Here is a 19,158-nt window from a genome sequence, read left to right on the forward strand (position 1 = left end):
GTAATGTTTTAAAGTTTAGCTTAAAATAAAACCAAAGCCAACCACATGCCAATACGGTGTCGCCAAAGTTTCTGGAAACACCCTCCTCATCTCTGTGTGCCAGTATCCTTCCACTTCTTCCCTGACGTACACAATGCAGCCAGATCAGGTGTCAAGGCACTCGTTCTACCCTGTCCTAGCCTGCCCGTCTTAGGAGTCACACCGGCTGGAGGGCTGATGATACACCCCGGTCTGTGTTCTCTTGCCTTTGAGTAAATCCACTTCTTTAAAGGGAAATCATTAGCTAAGAAGCCCAATACTGAATTTAGAAACAGTGATTCCAATACATGTTAAATCAAATGTGTTAGTATTTAAAGTCACATATTCTGAAAAGTGCAATTAATAGACAAATACAGAACTTATGTGAACAACCAGTAAACTAAGATAAACAGCACTGCCACCACACGCTCCAAAATGGTGCGTTTTTACTGTCTGAAGTTCTTTGCAAATTATCTTTTGGGACAATTCAGATGAATTTCAATAAAGGATGTGTGTTCTGCAAGAAGTCAGTTTTAGGGTTTCCAACATGGGTGGCATCATTTAAGAAAAGTACATCAATAGTCTTACTAGTGAGTGTTTTCAACTTGGGTTTCTAAATCTTTATTTTCTGTGGAGGCAAACCAAAGCACTGTCTTAAGACTCCATCTTCAAAGTTACAATACAAACTCTATCACTCCTAGAGGTCTGAAGGCTAGATCGGCCCCTGGTCCTTGCCATCGTCTTCATCTTCATCTTCCTCATCATCCTGGTCTCCGGATTCAAGTTCATCCTCTTCTTCTACCTAAAGGGAATATGCACATTTATCACTATTAACATCTGATCACTTCGCATTCAATGCATACTGACACACAGTCTCTGATAAATTCTTTATTCCTTCCAGTAATTGTCGATTACAAGCCATCTGATTTTCTTGATTTACTGCTCAAGGCTCTCTGCCATTGTTTTTAAAGATTTTATTTATTTATTTATTTATTTATTTGAGAGAGAAAGAGAGAGAGAGAGAGAGAGAGAAGGAGAACACAGAGGGTGAGTGAGAGGGAAAAGCAGACTCCTTGCTGAGCAGAGAGCCCGACTCAGGGCTTGATCCCAGGACCTGGGAGATCATGACCCAAGCCAAAGGCTGACACTTAACCGACTGAGCCACCCAGGCGCCCCCCTCTGCCATCATGAGACGAGATGGACAGGTTGACTTGCTGACAGATGGCCATACCTCTCTACACACAAATGTGGATCAAACATGACAAAAGAGAATGGCACATGTGGATGATGAGAGTCTCGTGACCACAGGAGCCAATCAGTTCACCTGTAGGCTCAAAGCCCAAAAGAGAAGAGTTAACAGATGCTGGAAACGGTGCCTGGGTATCCTAAGTCGACTCACTGAAAACCACAGGAGAAGAGCAGACGATCCTGCATTCATGGACCGACAGTTACGCCCGTGACACGGATATGGAGGTACAACACTGCCACGCTACAGTACAATTCTTGAAAATATACCCTCGATCATTTCTGGGAACATTTCGGTCTTACCGGATGACCAAGCTCCTTGAGTTTATTCTTTAACGAAAATATTTTCTGGTCCTGATCAGCCAACAGCACCAACAGATCGTCCTGTTCTTTTTTGGAATCTGTAACGTCCATCTCGAGCTTGTTTTTCTCATTTTGTAAAATGGCAATGGTGCTGTTAGAGGCGTCCAACTGCTCTTTGATGGCGCTCCGTTCCTCAGACAGAGCTTTAATTTCACTCTGGGAAAAGAAAGGGGAAGATCAACCCATTTAAGATTAGTATTCACTCTCACAAGGTTTTTAACAAACAGGTTCATTCTTTCTCTCTCTTTCTAAGATTTTATTTATTTGACAGACAGAGATCACAAGTAGGCAGAGGCAGGCAGAGAGAGAGGAGGAAACAGGCTCCCTACTGAGCAGAGAGCCCCATGTGGGGCTCGATCCCAGGACCCTGGAATCATGACCCAAGCCCTAAGGCAGAGGCTTTAACTCACTGAGCCACTCAGGCGCCCCTCTTTCTCTCTCTTTTATTTTTAGGTTCATTCTTTCTGTGACAATCTGAGGATTTTGGGGGGGCGTGGAGGTTTTGGGGATAGAACACACACATACACACACACTCATCCAGTAACATGAGCATTTATGTTAGGCTGTATATCAAAGATGGTTATTGTGAAAAACAGAGTTTAACATCCAAAAAATAGTTTTAAGTAGCTATTTTTCAAAAAAACCTAAGAGATAATACCATTTCAGATAACCAGAGGAACAAAATAAAGACACAAAACATTTTACAGGCGAAGCCTGATGGGCATCAGAATTAGAACTCAGGATAAAAACACTTTTTTTTTAACCCAACTTCATGCATACGATCAAATGGGAAAGAAAAACAGCTGCAAATAAAATCCACGGCATAAAGATAAAATAATCTGACTACGCTCCAAAAGACATCATCACACAGGTTGTATTCATGCCTCTTAGTTTTATTACTTTCTCCTCACTCTTCTCTTCATGTTACTTATTCTGATTTCTCTGTCACACAGGCTGGCAGGCTCTTTCATGCCTGTGTCCTCAGCCTAATGGAAAGCCTACATGTGGCCTGTATTTTAGCCAAAGCTATACTCTTTACTTCTTTTTTAAAAATTTTTTTAGATTTATTTCTTTATTTGAGAGAGAGAGAGAGAGAGAGAGAGAACATGAGCAGGAGGGGCAGAGGGAGAGGGAGAGGATCTCCAGCAGACTCTGCGCTGAGCGTGGAGCCCAATGCAGGGCTGGATCTCACGACCCTGAATTCATGACCCGAGGAGAAACCAAGAGTCGGAGGCTTAACCAACTGCACCCCTCAGGTGCCCCTGTACTCTTTATTTCTTACTGTGATTAAAGATTGGCAAGAAAACTTAACTTTCGGGGTGCCTGGGTGGCTCAGTGGGTTAAAGTCTCTGCCTTCAGCTCAGGTCATGATCTCAGGGTCCTGGGATTGAGCCCCGCATCGGGCTCTGTGCTCAGCGGGGAGCCTGCTTCCCCCTCTCTTTCTGCCTGCCTCTCTGCCTACTTGTGATCTCTGTGTCATAAATAAATAAAATCTTAAAAAAAAAAACAAAACAACAACTTTCAATGATTTCTACTTTCAAAGTACATTCGTACCCACTCTTACTTCATGTATGTGGTATTGTTATCTGAAACGGCATTTAAAAACCTTCACTCATGCTATCTTCACTCATCCAAATAGCAATGCACACGTTGTGAGATAAAATTACACCCTACAAATTTGCCTCATAAAGCTAAAGACCTGAGACATCAAATAAGATCAAATTTCCTGAGTTCATTTTATAGGATATGCAATAAATCAAAGTTTCACCACAGCGCAACCTTTAACTCCTTCGTCTCCTGTAACAGCGCCGACAGTCTGCCTTCCACGTCGGTGGTCTTTGCAGCCGTTCCAGCTTCACCCTCTCCTGGTGCAGGAGCTGATTTCGCCTGAAGGTAGAAATTGGAGGGAAAAAAAGTTTCTTTAAAGCATAATCAGTGTGAAATCCCAAAGGTGACTTAATTTTCTCGCTACTTTGAAACTATATTTCCAGTAACAGGAAGCAGAATTCCTTATGTACTGACACATACGCTAGAAAGGACGAGCGGTGCCTATGGTGGAGCGGGAGGCTGAGGCTGAGGCAGGGGTGTCGCAGCATCAGATCTCAGCGGAGCACGAGGAAGGCTGGGTCAAGCAGCCTCAACATCAGACCACAGCTATAACAGCATTTACTAAGCAGAGAATATTTCTCAGAGCCCTCTCCTCACAATACTTCTGCAAGTGAAGTCCACACTGTCATCTCAGAGAAGCAGGTGGGGAAACTGAGCTGAATCCCATTAACTGGTGAAATATAAAGATTCTTTTCTTACTTTTTGTTTTTTTTTAAGATTTTATTTATTTGAGAGAAAGAGGGAAAGAGAGAGCAACCATGGAGGGGAGGAAAAGAGGAAGAAGGAGAGAAACTCAAGTAGATTGAGCAGAGCACGGAGCCCGATGACGTGGGACTCGATCTCATGACCCTGAGATCACGACCTGAGCCAAAACCAAGAGTCAGACACTTAACCAACTGCACCACCCAAACACCCCAAAATGCAAAGATTTTCTTAAGTGCTCCAGGAAATATTCTTAAATCATGGTTTTCCAATCTTCCCTGCCTTTTTTCTACAAAGAACTGGGAAAGAGGGTGTTGACGTAACAAATACCTAAAAATGTGGACAGGATGTCATCTGAGGTACATGTCAGATGAAGCCTAAACTGCCTTGAAGAGACCGTCAGTAGAAACATGGATGATAAAGGCAATTCTGGTGAATGCTCAGAAAAAAAGGGAAATTAGAGAGAAAGCTTCTATGGTCTTGGAGAAAACATATCACCATGGGGCATCTGGGTGGCCCAGTGGGTTAAAGCCTCTGCCTTTGGCTCGGGTCATGGTCTCTGGGTCCTGGGATGGAGCCCCACATCGGGCTCTCAGAGAGCCTGCTTTCCCCCCACCCCCCACCTCTCTCTGCCTGCCTCTCTGTCAAATAAATAAATAAAATCTCAAAAAAAAAAAAAAAAAAAAGGAGAACATCATCATGAATAGAATGTTGGTAGAAATATGGAGGGAAAGGAGGTTTTGGTGAGGCCCCGAATGGAAATGAAGAACACGTTACTGGAAAGTAGAGGATGGAGATCCTGATTATCAGGTGTCAAAGAAACAGGCTGAATTGTGTTTTAGTGCTTTGTAGGAAGTAGAGCTTAAAAGCGACAAACTTGGATATTTCGGTGAGGTGATTTCTTTTTTTTTTTTCTTAAAGATTTTATTTATTTATTTGACAGAGAGAGATCACAAGTAGGCAGAGAGGCAGGCAGAGAGAGAGAGGAGGAAGCAGGCTCCCCGACAAGATGAGAGCCCAATGCGGGACTCGATCCCAGGACCCCAAGATCATGACCCGAGCGGAAGGCAGAGGCCCAACCCACTGAGCCACTCAGGTGCCCTCAGTGTGGTGATTTCTAAACAAAGTGTTAGAGGTGTGGCGTGGTTTCTCCTTGAAGCCTACTGGAAACTGTAACAGGAGAGAAATAACTTGAAGAAGGAACGTTAAGCAAAAGGGAATCAGAACACGAAGATTTAGAAAATTCGCAGCCTATCCCTATCGCAATAAACAACAAAGAGTGTTCTGCTGAAATACCGAGGATGTGGCCAGACCACCTCCATAAAGAAGTTACTCGTGTGGCTCAGGGACCTAGTCAACCACCTCGGCAGAGGCTGGAATAGAGAAAGGATGATCCGGATCTTATCTGGCGACTTGGATCCCTGGGAATGGCATGGGTCACTAAGAAGGTTTTTGACAATTCTAGACCAGCAGAAAACCTGTCAGCTTGGACTGACGGACTGAAGGGGACAGAGATGGGATAAAATCCAAGATACCAGCACAATGAACCATTTAAATCATTGATTACACTGATCTGCTGATTCTGACTCTAATGTGCCTGCCAGCCTGGCCCAGAAGCCTGGATGACCAGAACTGTGGCCAGTGAGTCACCTAAAGGGAAGGTGCTCTCCAACACATTCACTTCTGTTACATTCACTCCTTTTACAGAGTGGCTGAGAAAGAAGCCTTAACCTTGTGTTTACTATCTTGCAGGAATAAGAAAGTAATAATTAACATACAAATGTTTCGGTTTTCCTTAACAGCTCCTGCTTTTCTGTCTGCAGTCTGGTGATCTCCACAGATTGTGAGTTTAACTGAGACTTCAATGTTGCCAGCTCCTAGGAGACAAAAATAATTGCGTTGTAACATGAAACATCATTAATTTCAGCAAGGCAATGTGTATTTACAGGAAGAAATTTAAAATTATTTCCTTTCTTGGTCCCTCTCTCTAAAATCACAACTTCCAGGTTTTAAAATCTAATTCTAAAAAAACTGTCCTTGAACTTTGCATTCAAGATAGAGAATTAAGCAAGTTCCTTATACATATTTTCACCTCTGCTTCTTCCTGAGATCCCGTGTAAAAAAACCGTAAGGTGGGGGAAGAACGGAAAGAGGAAGGAAGGGAGCGTGGGGTGGGGAGAGAAATGCACAAGGACAAAGAGAATAAGAGAAACGAACAAATAAAATTGGGGAATTTCAGAAAGCAAATGTCAGTGGTAAGGGACGGCAGCACACCTGAGAAAGCTAAAAACCTAAAGTGATGTGTGGACTTGCTACCTGACATGCGGTGCCTGCCTACCAAAGGGCTTGGAATCTGGCCCCACCAGGTATCTCTGCAAGTGTGGGTAAAAATGGGGTCAAAAACAGCAGGGTTGGTTGAAGTCTGCTTAGGAAGACCACTGGATCCCTGTTTCAATCTCATGCATGTTCCTCTTCTCTGGCCAAAAACTAGACATTTAGTATTTGGAAAGGGAAAGACAGGACATATTTAGACCATAGGCCTCCTAACATAGATCAAAGTAGTTAGTGCTGTAGGGAAAAGGAGGGAATTAACTGAAAGTTTATATATCATTAATGTTGAAATTCCCAACGTTCTTGCCCTCCCCCCACCAAAACCGCCCAGGGGTAAAAACCAATTATAACTGTGGTTCTACCAGGGGCATCTCCCTCATACAACTTGACCATGTCTGCAGACACTGGGTAAGCGGTGGGTACGGTCATGTAAAAAACTCTTTTGTTCTCTTAAAACTTTCTTTCACATACATATGAGGCTTCCCTTTGATGTTTTATTCAGTTATCTAAATGAGTTACATAGACATCCAGGCTATGGACAATTTTAGTTCTCTTTTTATACAGGATTTTGCTATATAACAAAACAGTCATTTAAAACATCTTTTTAACAATATAAAACTGATAAAAAATAAATTACAGAAAGTAAAAATCCAAAGGCAATGCTCTTTAGAGATATCTAACTTAAAAAAAAAAAAAGAAAGAACTATCTAACTAAAGTTTCACTGGGAAACACAGAGTAAAATTTTTACTTGGGACTTATAAACTAAGCTCATTTATAAAAAACTTAATTCCCTTTAATTTTAGTACAGTTCTCGTGTAGGCAGGCTTCAGAAAACAAAAGTGGCATGTGAATTTTCCTCACACAAACTTGTAACTTAAAAATCCTTCGCGACAAATGATCTTTTTTGAAAAGACCGATTGTAGAATCTACTTTGGGGTTCATGGGCATTATCAAAATGTGACCCAGTTGCTCTGTGTACAGTTATCCCTCTCTCCGATCAGCAATGTCAGCAGGCTAGGATCACGTGCCTAGCGGAGAAGCCAGTCAAGTCCTACGTTTGTGGGGCTGTTCACTTCCTCCTTCAGTATTACTTTTTTTGTTGTTTTTTAAAAGAAACAGAAGAAACACATGTTCCTTTTTATAAGAAAGGAAGAAAGGAGGGTAGGACAGAAGAAAAAGGAAAGGAGGAAAGAAAAAAATTTTATAAGGAAAAAAACACAACTTATTTAGGGATAATATACTAATGAGCATCTGATACTTTTCTACACTTTTCTTCCCAATACTTAATTCTATATGTAAGTGGTTCTTTTCTTCCTTTTCTGGCTCTTTTCTCAAACAAACACATTTAATATTCTCATTGGATAAAGTTAAATTGGCACTACCTAGTTTCACAGGAAATTATAAATATTACAAATAACCAAGTAGGAAAAAGTTTAATTTGCTTTTCTAGATATTATAAATTATTACAGCAGAAAAAGTCTGTTTTGCTTTTTTAAGTAATCATCTAATTGAGATAAACACAAATTTATTCCCTTTTCCAGTTCCAAAAACCAACATTCTTCTGGACAGAATGGTTTAAACACTCAATACCTTTAACCATGCAATTATCATGGTCAATAGTATATGAAAATTAGGCATAAGATTTTCTATCTTCGTATTTGCAACTTATAAATATACTTAAATTTTCCTTAACTGTTAGCTCACTGATAATCTAAAAATAACCCAGGTGAGATGCTCAAATCTGTTAAAAAGAACACAATTAAAAAATAAAAACAGTTAATAAAAAGCAAAATACCATTACCATATAATTAAAAAAGCTTCTGGACTTCCAAATAACTATCTTCACTATCAAGTTTTGCTTACACTAACAAAGCAGTTCTCAATTAATGAAACTACATGGCTATTACTCTATTATAATTAAAACAACAGGAAATAGAACTTGGATCAAGCTGGAAAATTACCTGTTTTAATTCTGCAATTTGTTCAGAATCTCTAGCAGAAGCTGTTGCTGAAGACTGTTCATTTGCGCCAGGCGATGCTTGGGAAGATTTCTACAAATAGCACAGAAATAAAGTATGAAATCAATTCAGTCTAAAGAGACAGGAAATAATAGAAAACTGTACACATATAAGCTATGCCTTATAGAGGTTTACCAAAAATTTCACATCAACATTTTCGTTTTTATATCCAAGATAAAATTTCAACCTAGCACACAATGTCTACAACTTTTCCATAGCTAATAAATTTATACTTATACCAAGTAATTTATTAAATCTAAGCACTTATCTGAGGCCATATGGAGAAAGAGCATCAACACAGGTATTTACTGAGTGATTTCCATGTATTAAAAGAGCTTTCTACAGAGTAGTCATTTAATTCTCACAGTAACAAAACAGGTATGACCACTACCAGTTTATAGATCAGGAAACAAGTTTAAAGAGGTTAACTAAGTTGCTTAAATTCAATTAGTCAGGAAGTGCTGAAGCTTAAGACAGTCTGACACCAAAGCTCATATTCTAATTTTTTTCTTTTTCTTTTTTTTTTTTTTAAAGATTTTATTTATTTATTCGACAGAGATCACAAGTAGACAGAGAGGCAGGCAGAGAGAGAGGGAGAGAGAGAGAGAGAGAGAGAGAAGCAGGCTCCCTGCTGAGCAGAGAGCCCGATGCGGGACTCGATCCCAGGACCCTGAGATCATGACCTGAGCCGAAGGCAGCGGCTTAACCCACTGAGCCACCCAGGCGCCCTCTAATTTTTTTCTTAAGTAAACTCTGTGCTGAACGTGGAGCTCAAACTCATGACCCCGAGATCAAAAGTCACATGCTTTACCGACTGAGCCAGCCAGGTACCCCCAAAAGCTCATATTCTAAAACCTTACTACAACCCTTTGGCTTAAGGGATCCAGGAAAATCAACAAGCAAGATAATGAGAATTCTTCTTCTTTTTTTGTTTTTAAAGATTTTATTTATTTATCACAAGTAGGCAGAGAGGCAGGCAGAGAGGAGAGGGAGGGAGAAGCAGGCTCCCCACTGAGCAAAGAGCCCGATGCGGGGCTCGATCCCAGGACCCCGGGATCATGACCTGAGCCAAAGGCATAGGCCTTAATCCGCTGAGCCACCCAGGTGCCCCATGAGAATTACTCTTGACTTCTTAAACTTTTTTACCATTTACTCACCAAATTCTCAATCAGAGAGTCCTTTTCAGCCAGCTGGCTTTGTAAAAGTTCCTGATTACTTTTTAATTCTTCTATCTCTTCTCGTAACCTACCAACTTCTTCTGGCTGAACGCCATTCACCTGAGTCCCATCACTGTAGGAACCTTGATGCTGATTATCTTTTCCTATGAAGACAGGAACAAAATTTGAAAAGCCAGCATAAAACTTAAGTTTTTCATTTCCTGAATGAGAAGATTTAAATATAAAAATATAAAATTTCCTTAATTCCGCTACTTTGACAGCACTTTTGTAGACACACTTCATTTTTGCAAAACAGTGCATTGATAGAAATGGGAAGTGATGATATTTTCAGGTTTCTGGGAAGAAAAAAGCATAGTCTTACTAAGACTAAACTGCATGGTTTGGTGATCTATAATTAACAATTGCAGTAGTTTCCAGGCACCTGGATGGCTCAGTCAATTAAGCATCCAACTCTTGGTTTCGGCTCAGGTCATGATCTCAGGGTCATGAACTGAGCCCCATGTTGGCCTCTGTGCTCAGTGCAGAGTGCTTGGGATTCTGTCTCTCCCTCTCCCTCTGCCCCTTGCCACCTCTCTAAAATAAATAAATAAATCTTTAAAAAAATTAGAGTAGTTTCAATTCCAATTCGGTCAATTAATATGAGAGAAAACAAAATCCCTCTTAAAATCTTCACAAAGGAACCGCTTTCTGTACATACTAAAATCACTGACAAATTGTTATAAATAAGGAAGTGAAAGAGGTAGTTTTTTCTGAAAATTTTAGTCACCTTCATATAAATAAAACTATTTCTAAATGGCTAGGATTCCAATCATAAGCACTACAGGATGATACTATTTACAAGCATTTGACTCTTACCATGTGCCAGGAAATGAACTAGAATTTAATATATATTATTTCATTTAATTCTCAGACGACACAGATGCTCTTATCAGTTCCATTTTGCAGAGGAGGAGATAGAAAGGTTAGAGAAGTCATTCTCAACTGGCTATACACATCAGAATCACCCGGGAAGCTTGTAATAATTATTGCTTGGCTCCAACACCAACTAATTAAATCAGACCCTTGAGTGGGATCTCTGTATGGGCGGCATTAAAAACAAAACTAAACTAAACAAAACAAAACAAAAAATGGGTCTCAGGATATTCTATCTAACTGCACTCAAGGCTGAGAATCAATGGATCAGACACTGAAACAGGTAGCAAAGAACTTGGACTTCAAACTCTGATTTACAAATTTGTTACAGTGATTAAGGTTAGAAAAAAACTAGTCCACAAGAATAATCTATTTGATTCAGTCCAGCTTTTGGGGACACTATAATAATTATGGCTAGCTATACCTACCTAGCTGTACTTTAAGAAGATTGTACTGATCTTTGTGTTGCTGAATCTGAGATACTTGCTGTGTGACTGCCGTCTGGAGCTGTTCATTTTGACATTTTAACGTAGAAATCTGCTGCTTTAATTCCTCAAGTTGCAGATCCTGGGAAACAACATAATTCAATGTTTTAAATTTTGTACTGATTAGCATTAGGAAAATGAGCAAATTAAAAATCAGAGATTATTTTGGGTCATGATATTTTTAAAGTACTCAACTCTTCCAGAATCACTCAATAATTAAGTAATAATACTTTAATGTATGCACCAAGGTCAATTAACATGCAGCAGAACTGTACAATCACCAGGAAGGCCCCATTAATAAGCACCATGGCATGGCCTACAATCTCACTGCAATTACTGGGGTGGGGGACAGTCAATTTTAAAAACTCCATTTTACGGTTCATCAAACCATTTAAGAAATTTACACCAAACAATTGAAGAAACTTAGTATATAAATATATACATGCATCTATACTACTTTCAACATCAAAGATAATTCTAGAACAGAACATTTAGAAGGCCAAGAAAAGAACCTCCAACTCTCATCACCTTAATATAGCTAGTTGAATTTGATATATTTATTATCTGCTAATTTTTTCTCAATTCAAGTGTTTTCAAATTGTCATACTCAATCCATGTCATTTTATAGCCTTTACTTACTATTCAGTTTTAAGTTCCTCCTGATATTGCTAGTTTTTCACAATCATAACTTTTAATGCTTTCTCAACATCAGTAGATGCAATATAATTTACATTCAAAGGCAACACTGAGGTTGCTTTCCTTGTTTTCTAAATAATAAATATGATTACAATAAATATCATAGTCATATTTTTGTTTTCCTGAATTCTGAAGAATTTCCTTAGGATGTATTCTCAGACGTCATTCAGTTTATATAAATATTTTATAGTTCTCAATGCTTGTTGCCTAATTGTCAAATGGCATTTTAAATGGTGAGACTATTTAAAATTAACATTTCTGAAGCAGAGTCATTATGGTAATTGTGTCAAATCACTCTTTTCTTCTTCTAAATTAACCATATTTATCAGACCCATGTGTAGGCTGTAACATCGCATTCCAAGTATTTCTTTTCCACTGCTCTAAAGATATTACATTTTACCATCTGGAAATGACTCCATATTTGTACTAAAATATAGATGAAAAATCCTAATAACCATGGGTAGTTTAATGATTTAAGTTTGAATCGTTCAAAGATGATTCTAATTTACTGATCTGCTTACAAACTGAAAAGCTCAGACTAAATGCTAAATATACCACTATATTTTTATTCTTAGAATTCCAATCTCAACAATACAGATTGCGGGGAAGAACACAGGCAGCTCGCGTTGAGAGAGCTCTACCCAAGCTCTTACTTGCCACACTTGCCTCAAGCTGTGCATAGTCAGCAGTGGGGGGTGGGGTGGTGGTGGTGGTGGTGGTGGTGGTGGTGGTGGTGGTGGTGGTGCAGTGTGGGGGTGGGGGGCGGAAAGGGGTACAGCCGCCCCCCCCCCATGGACAGCCACCAGTGTATTGTTTTCACTTTAATAGCATTTAAATAACAACAGTAATCTCATTTTCCAGATAATACTGCAGCCCTTTTTAGGATTCCAATCAAAGTATATGCCACGACGAAGAATTAAATGAAAGCAAAAAACAAGAAACACACTTTGCCGAAATGTAATGGGAAATCTAAGGTGCTCACACAACTCAAGTGTGCAGGTTCTCCGGTAGCCTGCCAAGAAAATGTCAGTTGACGATTTTGAGAGGGTAGTTTCACTTTCATCATCATTCTCCACGCTAAGAGACCCCCCGCTGTTCTTAGCATCACCTATTCAGTCCTGCAAGACGGAGATCTCAGGACGGCATCTGACCCTTTATGCCCCTCACACCCACATCCAATCATCACCCACTCCTGCCACTTAAGCCCACTTTGCTTTCCACATTTCGCAGGTCTGCCCTCTCTACAGCTCACTGTGATGAGTTTGAGAGTCCCAGTAACACACGTTTTTGAATACTGTCCCACTGACTACTGGGTGATCCTGGACAAATTCAAATTCTCTCAGTCTCAGATTCCTCATTTATTCTTGGATGGAAATATTAACTACTTTGTAGGGATGCTGTGGAAATTAAACGGAAGTGTCTGAATTTGTTTTGTGAGCATCTAGAACACAATAAACAAAACACCATAGCCATTATCCCCATCAGTGCCCAAGTTCTCTCCCCCAGCCCCTCGCGACCACCTCGACCACCTCCTTCTGGACGGCTCTCTCCCCGGCCTTGCTTCTCAAATTTCTGCTTGGCGCAGCCACCAAGTGTTCTGTGTGCGTCCTGGGAACATGTCCTGCTCCTTCTCTTCCTGATCTTTCCTTCTGCCCAGCTTGTTCCTAGCTATCCGCTGGGCACTCACGTTCTGTTTTCTCCAGCTCCTGCTCTTACTTAGCTAAATCAGCTGCCTCTCTGCAGTAACAGACCCTCCAGTATCCGTATCACTAGACTTCATGTTACGTGTGTCACAATACCCTATTTATAGTTTTCTCTCCCCGGGATTGTGATAGGGGAACATGTCTCATTCATGACTTTATCCACCACATCCTGCACAATGCTTAGCACAATATTAAGCTCTGCTTGTTGAATACTCAGATAGCTTTGAATTATTTAGGAAAATGTGCTCTAATCTCTAATTTCTGTAACTTCTTGCATATGAAATGCCAGGAAAAATTCTGCCCCAAAGTAGAAAAGTATCAGTACATCAGACAGTGTTTACAATTTATCAGTACATACTTGTTCTCGAATCATATTTTTGTAGTGAGTCACAATACTGTCATGTTGTTCTAATGTTTTCTTCACCTCTTCTTCTTTTTTATCCTCTTCACTGGACTTATAAATAGCCTTAGTTATCACACCTATAAAAGAAAGCTTATTAAAATGTATTTTAGGGGCACCTGGGTGGCTCAGTGGGTTAAAGCCTCTGCCTTCAGCTCAGGTCATGATCCCAGGGTCCTGGGATAGAGCCCCGCTTCGGGCTCTCTGCTCAGCGGGGAGCCTGCTTCCTCCTCTCTCTCTGCCTGCCTCTCTGCCTACTTGTGATCTCTCTCTCTGTCAGGTAAATAAATAAAACCAAAAAAAAGAATTGTATTTTAAAATTTAAAATCTGGGGCACCTGGGTGGCTCAGCTGGTTAAACGACCAATGCTTGATTTCAGTTCAGGTCATGGTCTCAGCATTGTGAGATCGAGCCCTCATATTGGGCTCTGTACTCAGTGCAGAGTCTGCTTAAGATTCTCTCCTGCTGGGATGGCTGAGGGGCTCAGTCTGTTAAGCATCTGTCTTCAGCTCAGGTCATGATCCCGAAGTCCTGGGATCCAGTCCCGCATGGGGCGGGGGGGGGGGGGGGGGGGGGGGGGGGGGGAGGTTCCGAGCTTAGCAGGGAGCCTGCTTCTCTCTCTGCCTGCCACTCCCACTACTTGTGCCCTCTCTCGCTCTCTGACAAATAAATAAATAAAATCTAAAAAAAAAAAAAAAATTCTCTCCCGCTCCTCTGTCCCTCCCCCGACTCAAAAGTGTGCATGCATACATGTGTGGGTTCTCTCTTTAAAATCAACAAAATCTTAAAAAAAAAAAAATTTAATCCTATTTTAAGATTTAATCAGCAAAACATATGGCCTAACTGTATGACAGAGAAGATATAGTCTTCCCAATCTTCTTGAATGCCAAAAATCTTTCAATGAACTATAGACCAAGAGCTACTAAAAAAAATAACAACCCACTTTTGGCTTACTATATAATCTACATGTGTCCAAAATATACACATACAAAATAATCATAGGTACTTTAAAAAAAAAAAGATTTTATTTATTTATTTATTTGACAGATGGAGACCATAGGTACTTTTAAATGAAAATCAATACAAACTCTGTCTTACCTTCAAGTTCTTTTACAAGCTTCGTGAACTCATGATCAAATATCATGTATTCTGGACTGGGGAAGTTTGGCTGTGGTTTCTGAGATGCTCTGGAATACAACTCATGTTTGCTGATAAATCCTAGTTTCTCTATGAAGTTTTCTTTGCCAATCCTCTTCTCTATTAGTTGTTTTAATTTCTCTCTACAGAAATAAGCATATTGAAATGCTTTTTAAAAAAAAAAAGTCATAAGAAAACCTAAAACTTGGGTCTACATTATACTTTGGCAGAAAAAATTTATCATTATCAGTTGGATGAAATTAGCAGGTCATTTTTTTCCCCTAGCATTTTCCCCTTACTTACTTCATGTAGCTCTCAAGTGAGTTATCATTGAAGTAAATTGAAATACCCAACAAAAGGGCACATAAGCCTTGGACCAACTGCTCTTCCTCGCCAAGATTTTCTGCAATTTGTCCTGTAAGCTGAAATTTTTGTTAAGGAGACTAATGGCTCATAACATCTAGAGTATTTTCCTTCATAGTCTGAATCTGACATGTATTTCATGTAAGGGTTTCTACAAAGCTTCTATATATAGTCCGAGCAAGCATGGAACAAACAAAGGCACCAGACACACACACACACACACAGCTTAAGCGAGCATCATCTCCACCTTAACAGTTTAAAAAGATGCAACACAGCTTTTTAAATATTATAAATTCAAATATTTAGAACGCAGAACTCCCTCTCGCTTAGAGGAAGAAATAAGAATAAATACTTACACGCATCTTACTAAAACATAAAGGATACAAATGGAACATTGGCCGAATTGTGAAGGAAATGCGTGACTGCAATGGGACAGTTGCTCAGCCAGGTACAGAGCAGCATCAATAATCCAACTCTTGTCTGTATTTTGCTTCCCTGCAGCAAATAGATAAGTTGGCAGAAATCTCATTTTATCTTTTTTCAAACTTAACGTTACCCTAAGATCCCTCTCCATTTGCATTAAAAATTTTTTAATGCCTTACAAAAGATATGTTAGGAATCCACACGTAAAAACAACAAGAGACTGCATTCTTGTGTCCTCTCCAGGCTGTACTTCCCAAAATGAATAGAGAGCAGAAACTGGAATTGATTTCTGTTCATAAACATATACCAAATTATCGAAAATACTGCTAGTGGAAAAACCTGGTCTGCTAAGGCAGATGCACGATGTAGCTGCTTAAAAAAATTATCAATCCGAAAACACTTTACAGTAACATAAAGTTATCCAGATGTTTCAATCAAAATTTTAAAAACAAGTTTCTGATAAAAGGACAAATTCTACCTCCTTCAAAAAATATCAGGAAAAATAAAAGGAAATAATCTCCTGAATTATTTAGTCAAATTCCATCAGAGAATATATTCCCTAACAAGATAATAAATAAACCATGTTGCAAACTCACTGGCAACATGCCAGACAATGAGAATCACAAACATAACGAAGAAAAAGATTTATTGAAATTCGCTAACTGCCCCAAACCACTAACTATACTACTGCCAACCAAACAATATTGAAAACTAGCGCATCCATCAAAATGACACTTTCTTACATTTTAATGAACACATTTATATCTCCTATGGGGATAGTCTCTTAGCTCATACAGCCACTGCCCAATATTATATTACATAACCTATTTTTTGTTTAAGAGTACAAAAGTTGTTTGAAAGAAATAAATGGAATTTAGCACAGTAATGGATTACTTTGAGGTAACTGCAGAAAACATCCAAAATACAATTACTCAAAGCCAAAGAATAGATTTAAAGTAACCATCACCGTGCTTTGAAAAATTACTCAAGACTGTTCCAATTTCATGAACCTTGCGGTCAGTATCTTGGCCTTTCTATAATCTATTTTCAAGTGTATTTCAGATTTAATTAAAGAAATTCAGACTAGACTTCTTCAAAATGATCTGCCAAATAAGCATTAGCTTCTACATGATGCATTATTCTTACTTTTTCCTTGCCTCCATGTCATTACTATGCCTATGGTATATCTTCATGTTACCCAAGTAGATTTGAAAGTTAAAAAATATAGTTATTCCCAATTGACTATGTGCCACAGAGAACTTTCAACTAGTTACTCAAGTAAATAAATAAAATACTTCATTGATTTCCCCTTGTTATATATAAAAAATTTATTATGACTTGGAATTCCATCTGCAAGTACCAACAACACCTACACTGTATATACAGGGCGTTCTATCAAATCATGGGCTGGTGTCTGAATAAAGAGAAATGTAACTATCTTCTAGAAGTATACCCTTTGGGGTCTAACTGAAGAATAAGAAAGCAAAGTTAAACAAAACTAGTTAGAATCAAGAGAGAATGCAACACCCCACTTAAGCTATGGCATCAAAAGAAGATAAAGTATTCAGGAAATGAGCCTAACCCAAACTGTCTAACACCTAAATGAGGCTGGGGCACCTGGGTGGCACAGTCGATTAAGGTTAAGTGGAAGACTCTCTAGATTTCAGCTCAGGTCATGATCTCAGGGTCCTGGGATTGAGCCCTGTTCACCAACCCCATTTGGGTTCTAGGTTCAGCAGGGAGATTCTCTCTCTCTCTCAAATAAATAAATAAAACTTAAAAAAAAAAAAAAACCTAAATGAGGAAAATTTAAAAAACACTCCTAAAGAGAACAAAAGCAGACCTAAATCAGTAGAAAGACACCAGTGATTTCATCATTTTGATGAAAAACTCAAAATCATGGAGATAGTAATGGTACATTGATCTGTAAAATCTAGGTAATCCAAATAAAATATCAAAAGGTTTTTATTCTCTCCACCGAACTAAACAACCTGGTTTTCAAGTTCATATGGAAAAATAAAGAGCAAGAATAACTAAACTTAGTCAAAAAAAAAAAAAAAAAGAAAGAAAAGAAAAGAGAAAGGGGCAATGAGGTGATACTAGGTCATAAACGGACAGGAATCAAGGGACAGAATAGAAGTCCAGAAATGATTTTACAAATGAGAATTCAGTATATGAGAAAAATAGCATATAATCATTAGTGGGATACAGGAGGACTTACAAAATGTTACAATGAGCTAGCTATCTAAAAAAGGTCAGAGGGGGACGCCTGGGTGGCTCAATGGGTTAAAGCCTCTGCCTTGGGCTCAGGTCATGATCCCAGGGTTCTGGGATGGAGCCCCGCATCTGGCTCTCTGATCAGCAGGGAGCCTGCTTCCTCCTCTCTCTCTGCCTGCCTCTCTGCCTACTTGTGATCTCTGTCAAATAAATAAATAAAATCTTTAAAAATAAATAAAAGTAAAAAAAAGAGGAGGCGCCTGGCTGGCTCGTGGGTTAAGCCTCTGCCTTCAGCTCAGGTCATGATCTCAGGGTCCCAGGATCGAGTCCTGCATTGGGCTCTCTGCTCGGCAGGGAGCCTGCTTCCTCCTCTCTCTCTGCCTGCCTCTCCGCCTACTTGTGATCTCTGTCAAATAAATAAATAAAAATAAAAATAAAAATAAAAATAAAAATAAAAAAAGGTCAGAGGATCCATAACTCACATAGTTCATCAAGAAAAATGGAACAAAGATTTAAATAAACACAAAAAATGAAACCAGAAAAAATGAGACGAAAATATAGGCAAGTTTGTTCAAATCATGAAGTGGGGAAGGCCTAAGTATGATATAAAATTCAGAAAAGTGATAAAAGTCTGATACAAAAAAAAAAAAAATCCAAAATAAAACACCAAGGTCAAAAACCAAATGACATATCAGGAAAAACATATTTGTAACTTATGACAGATAAGGGTTGAATTCCTTAATATAAAATGAGTTTCTATAAAATTAGAAATGATTTAGCAACCCAACAGAAAAACGAGCAGATGATATTAACTGTAAGAAATGAGAGTTCACAGAAAAACTTTAAATGGTGTATAAACACATAGAAAACTATTCAACGTTCTGGAAAGAGAAATGGACATTAAAACTCACTAAGATAACATTTTTTCACCTCTCAACAGATTGGCGAAAATACAAGTCTGATAACATACTGTTGGTGAGATTATGGGGAATTACATAATCCAACCTGCGGTAGTCTTATTTGATTTTGCTGGTGGTACAAAATGGTATTAGGTAAGAGGAAAAAAACAAACAGTGGCTCTGCACAAAAAGCACCTGAAGGCAACAGAAGAAATAAATAATAGGAGGCAGGGAACCAGGACCGGGGTGGGAGGGGCCAACACTTCTTATTGTATACTTTTTTTATCATTTTGATTTCTAAATCATATATATACACATATATGCATTTTAAAGTATGTACATGTATTTTTAAAGACTAAATTTAATTCTAAGAGTGGCAGTATGGTATCAGTGAAAACATATGGCTGGAAATTAGAAGAACCAAACCCTCCACTGCCCTACCTTATACAAGTTCAACAT

The 19,158-nt window shown here is 39.1% G+C and overlaps 1 protein-coding gene across 5 annotated transcripts in view; it reads right to left on the reverse strand.

The window, feature by feature from the left end:
- Positions 1-329: 329 nt before the first annotated feature.
- Positions 330-19,158, reverse strand: part of USO1 (USO1 vesicle transport factor) — a 90,342-nt gene continuing 71,513 nt past the window's right edge. For 4 of the 5 annotated variants that reach the window (XM_032838599.1, XM_032838681.1, XM_032838513.1 and 1 more), the window contains 11 exons: positions 15,545-15,655; positions 15,101-15,219; positions 14,759-14,940; positions 13,619-13,740; positions 10,805-10,943; positions 9,444-9,607; positions 8,230-8,319; positions 5,715-5,813; positions 3,406-3,513; positions 1,567-1,782; positions 330-820 (listed from right to left, as the gene is read on the reverse strand). In XM_032838599.1, coding sequence (XP_032694490.1) covers positions 731-820; positions 1,567-1,782; positions 3,406-3,513; positions 5,715-5,813; positions 8,230-8,319; positions 9,444-9,607; positions 10,805-10,943; positions 13,619-13,740; positions 14,759-14,940; positions 15,101-15,219; positions 15,545-15,655 — 1,440 coding nt within the window. In that variant the 3' untranslated portion in view covers positions 330-730. Of the gene's footprint in view, positions 821-1,566; positions 1,783-3,394; positions 3,514-5,714; positions 5,814-8,229; positions 8,320-9,443; positions 9,608-10,804; positions 10,944-13,618; positions 13,741-14,758; positions 14,941-15,100; positions 15,220-15,544; positions 15,656-19,158 lie in introns of those variants that run through there. The other variant, XM_032838839.1, reaches the window with a different exon arrangement.

The sequence above is a fragment of the Lontra canadensis genome, unplaced genomic scaffold, assembly GCF_010015895.1.
Source record: "Lontra canadensis isolate GAN:19392208 unplaced genomic scaffold, GSC_riverotter_1.0 scaffold1, whole genome shotgun sequence".
In the NCBI taxonomy this organism is placed as follows: Eukaryota; Metazoa; Chordata; class Mammalia; order Carnivora; family Mustelidae; genus Lontra; species Lontra canadensis.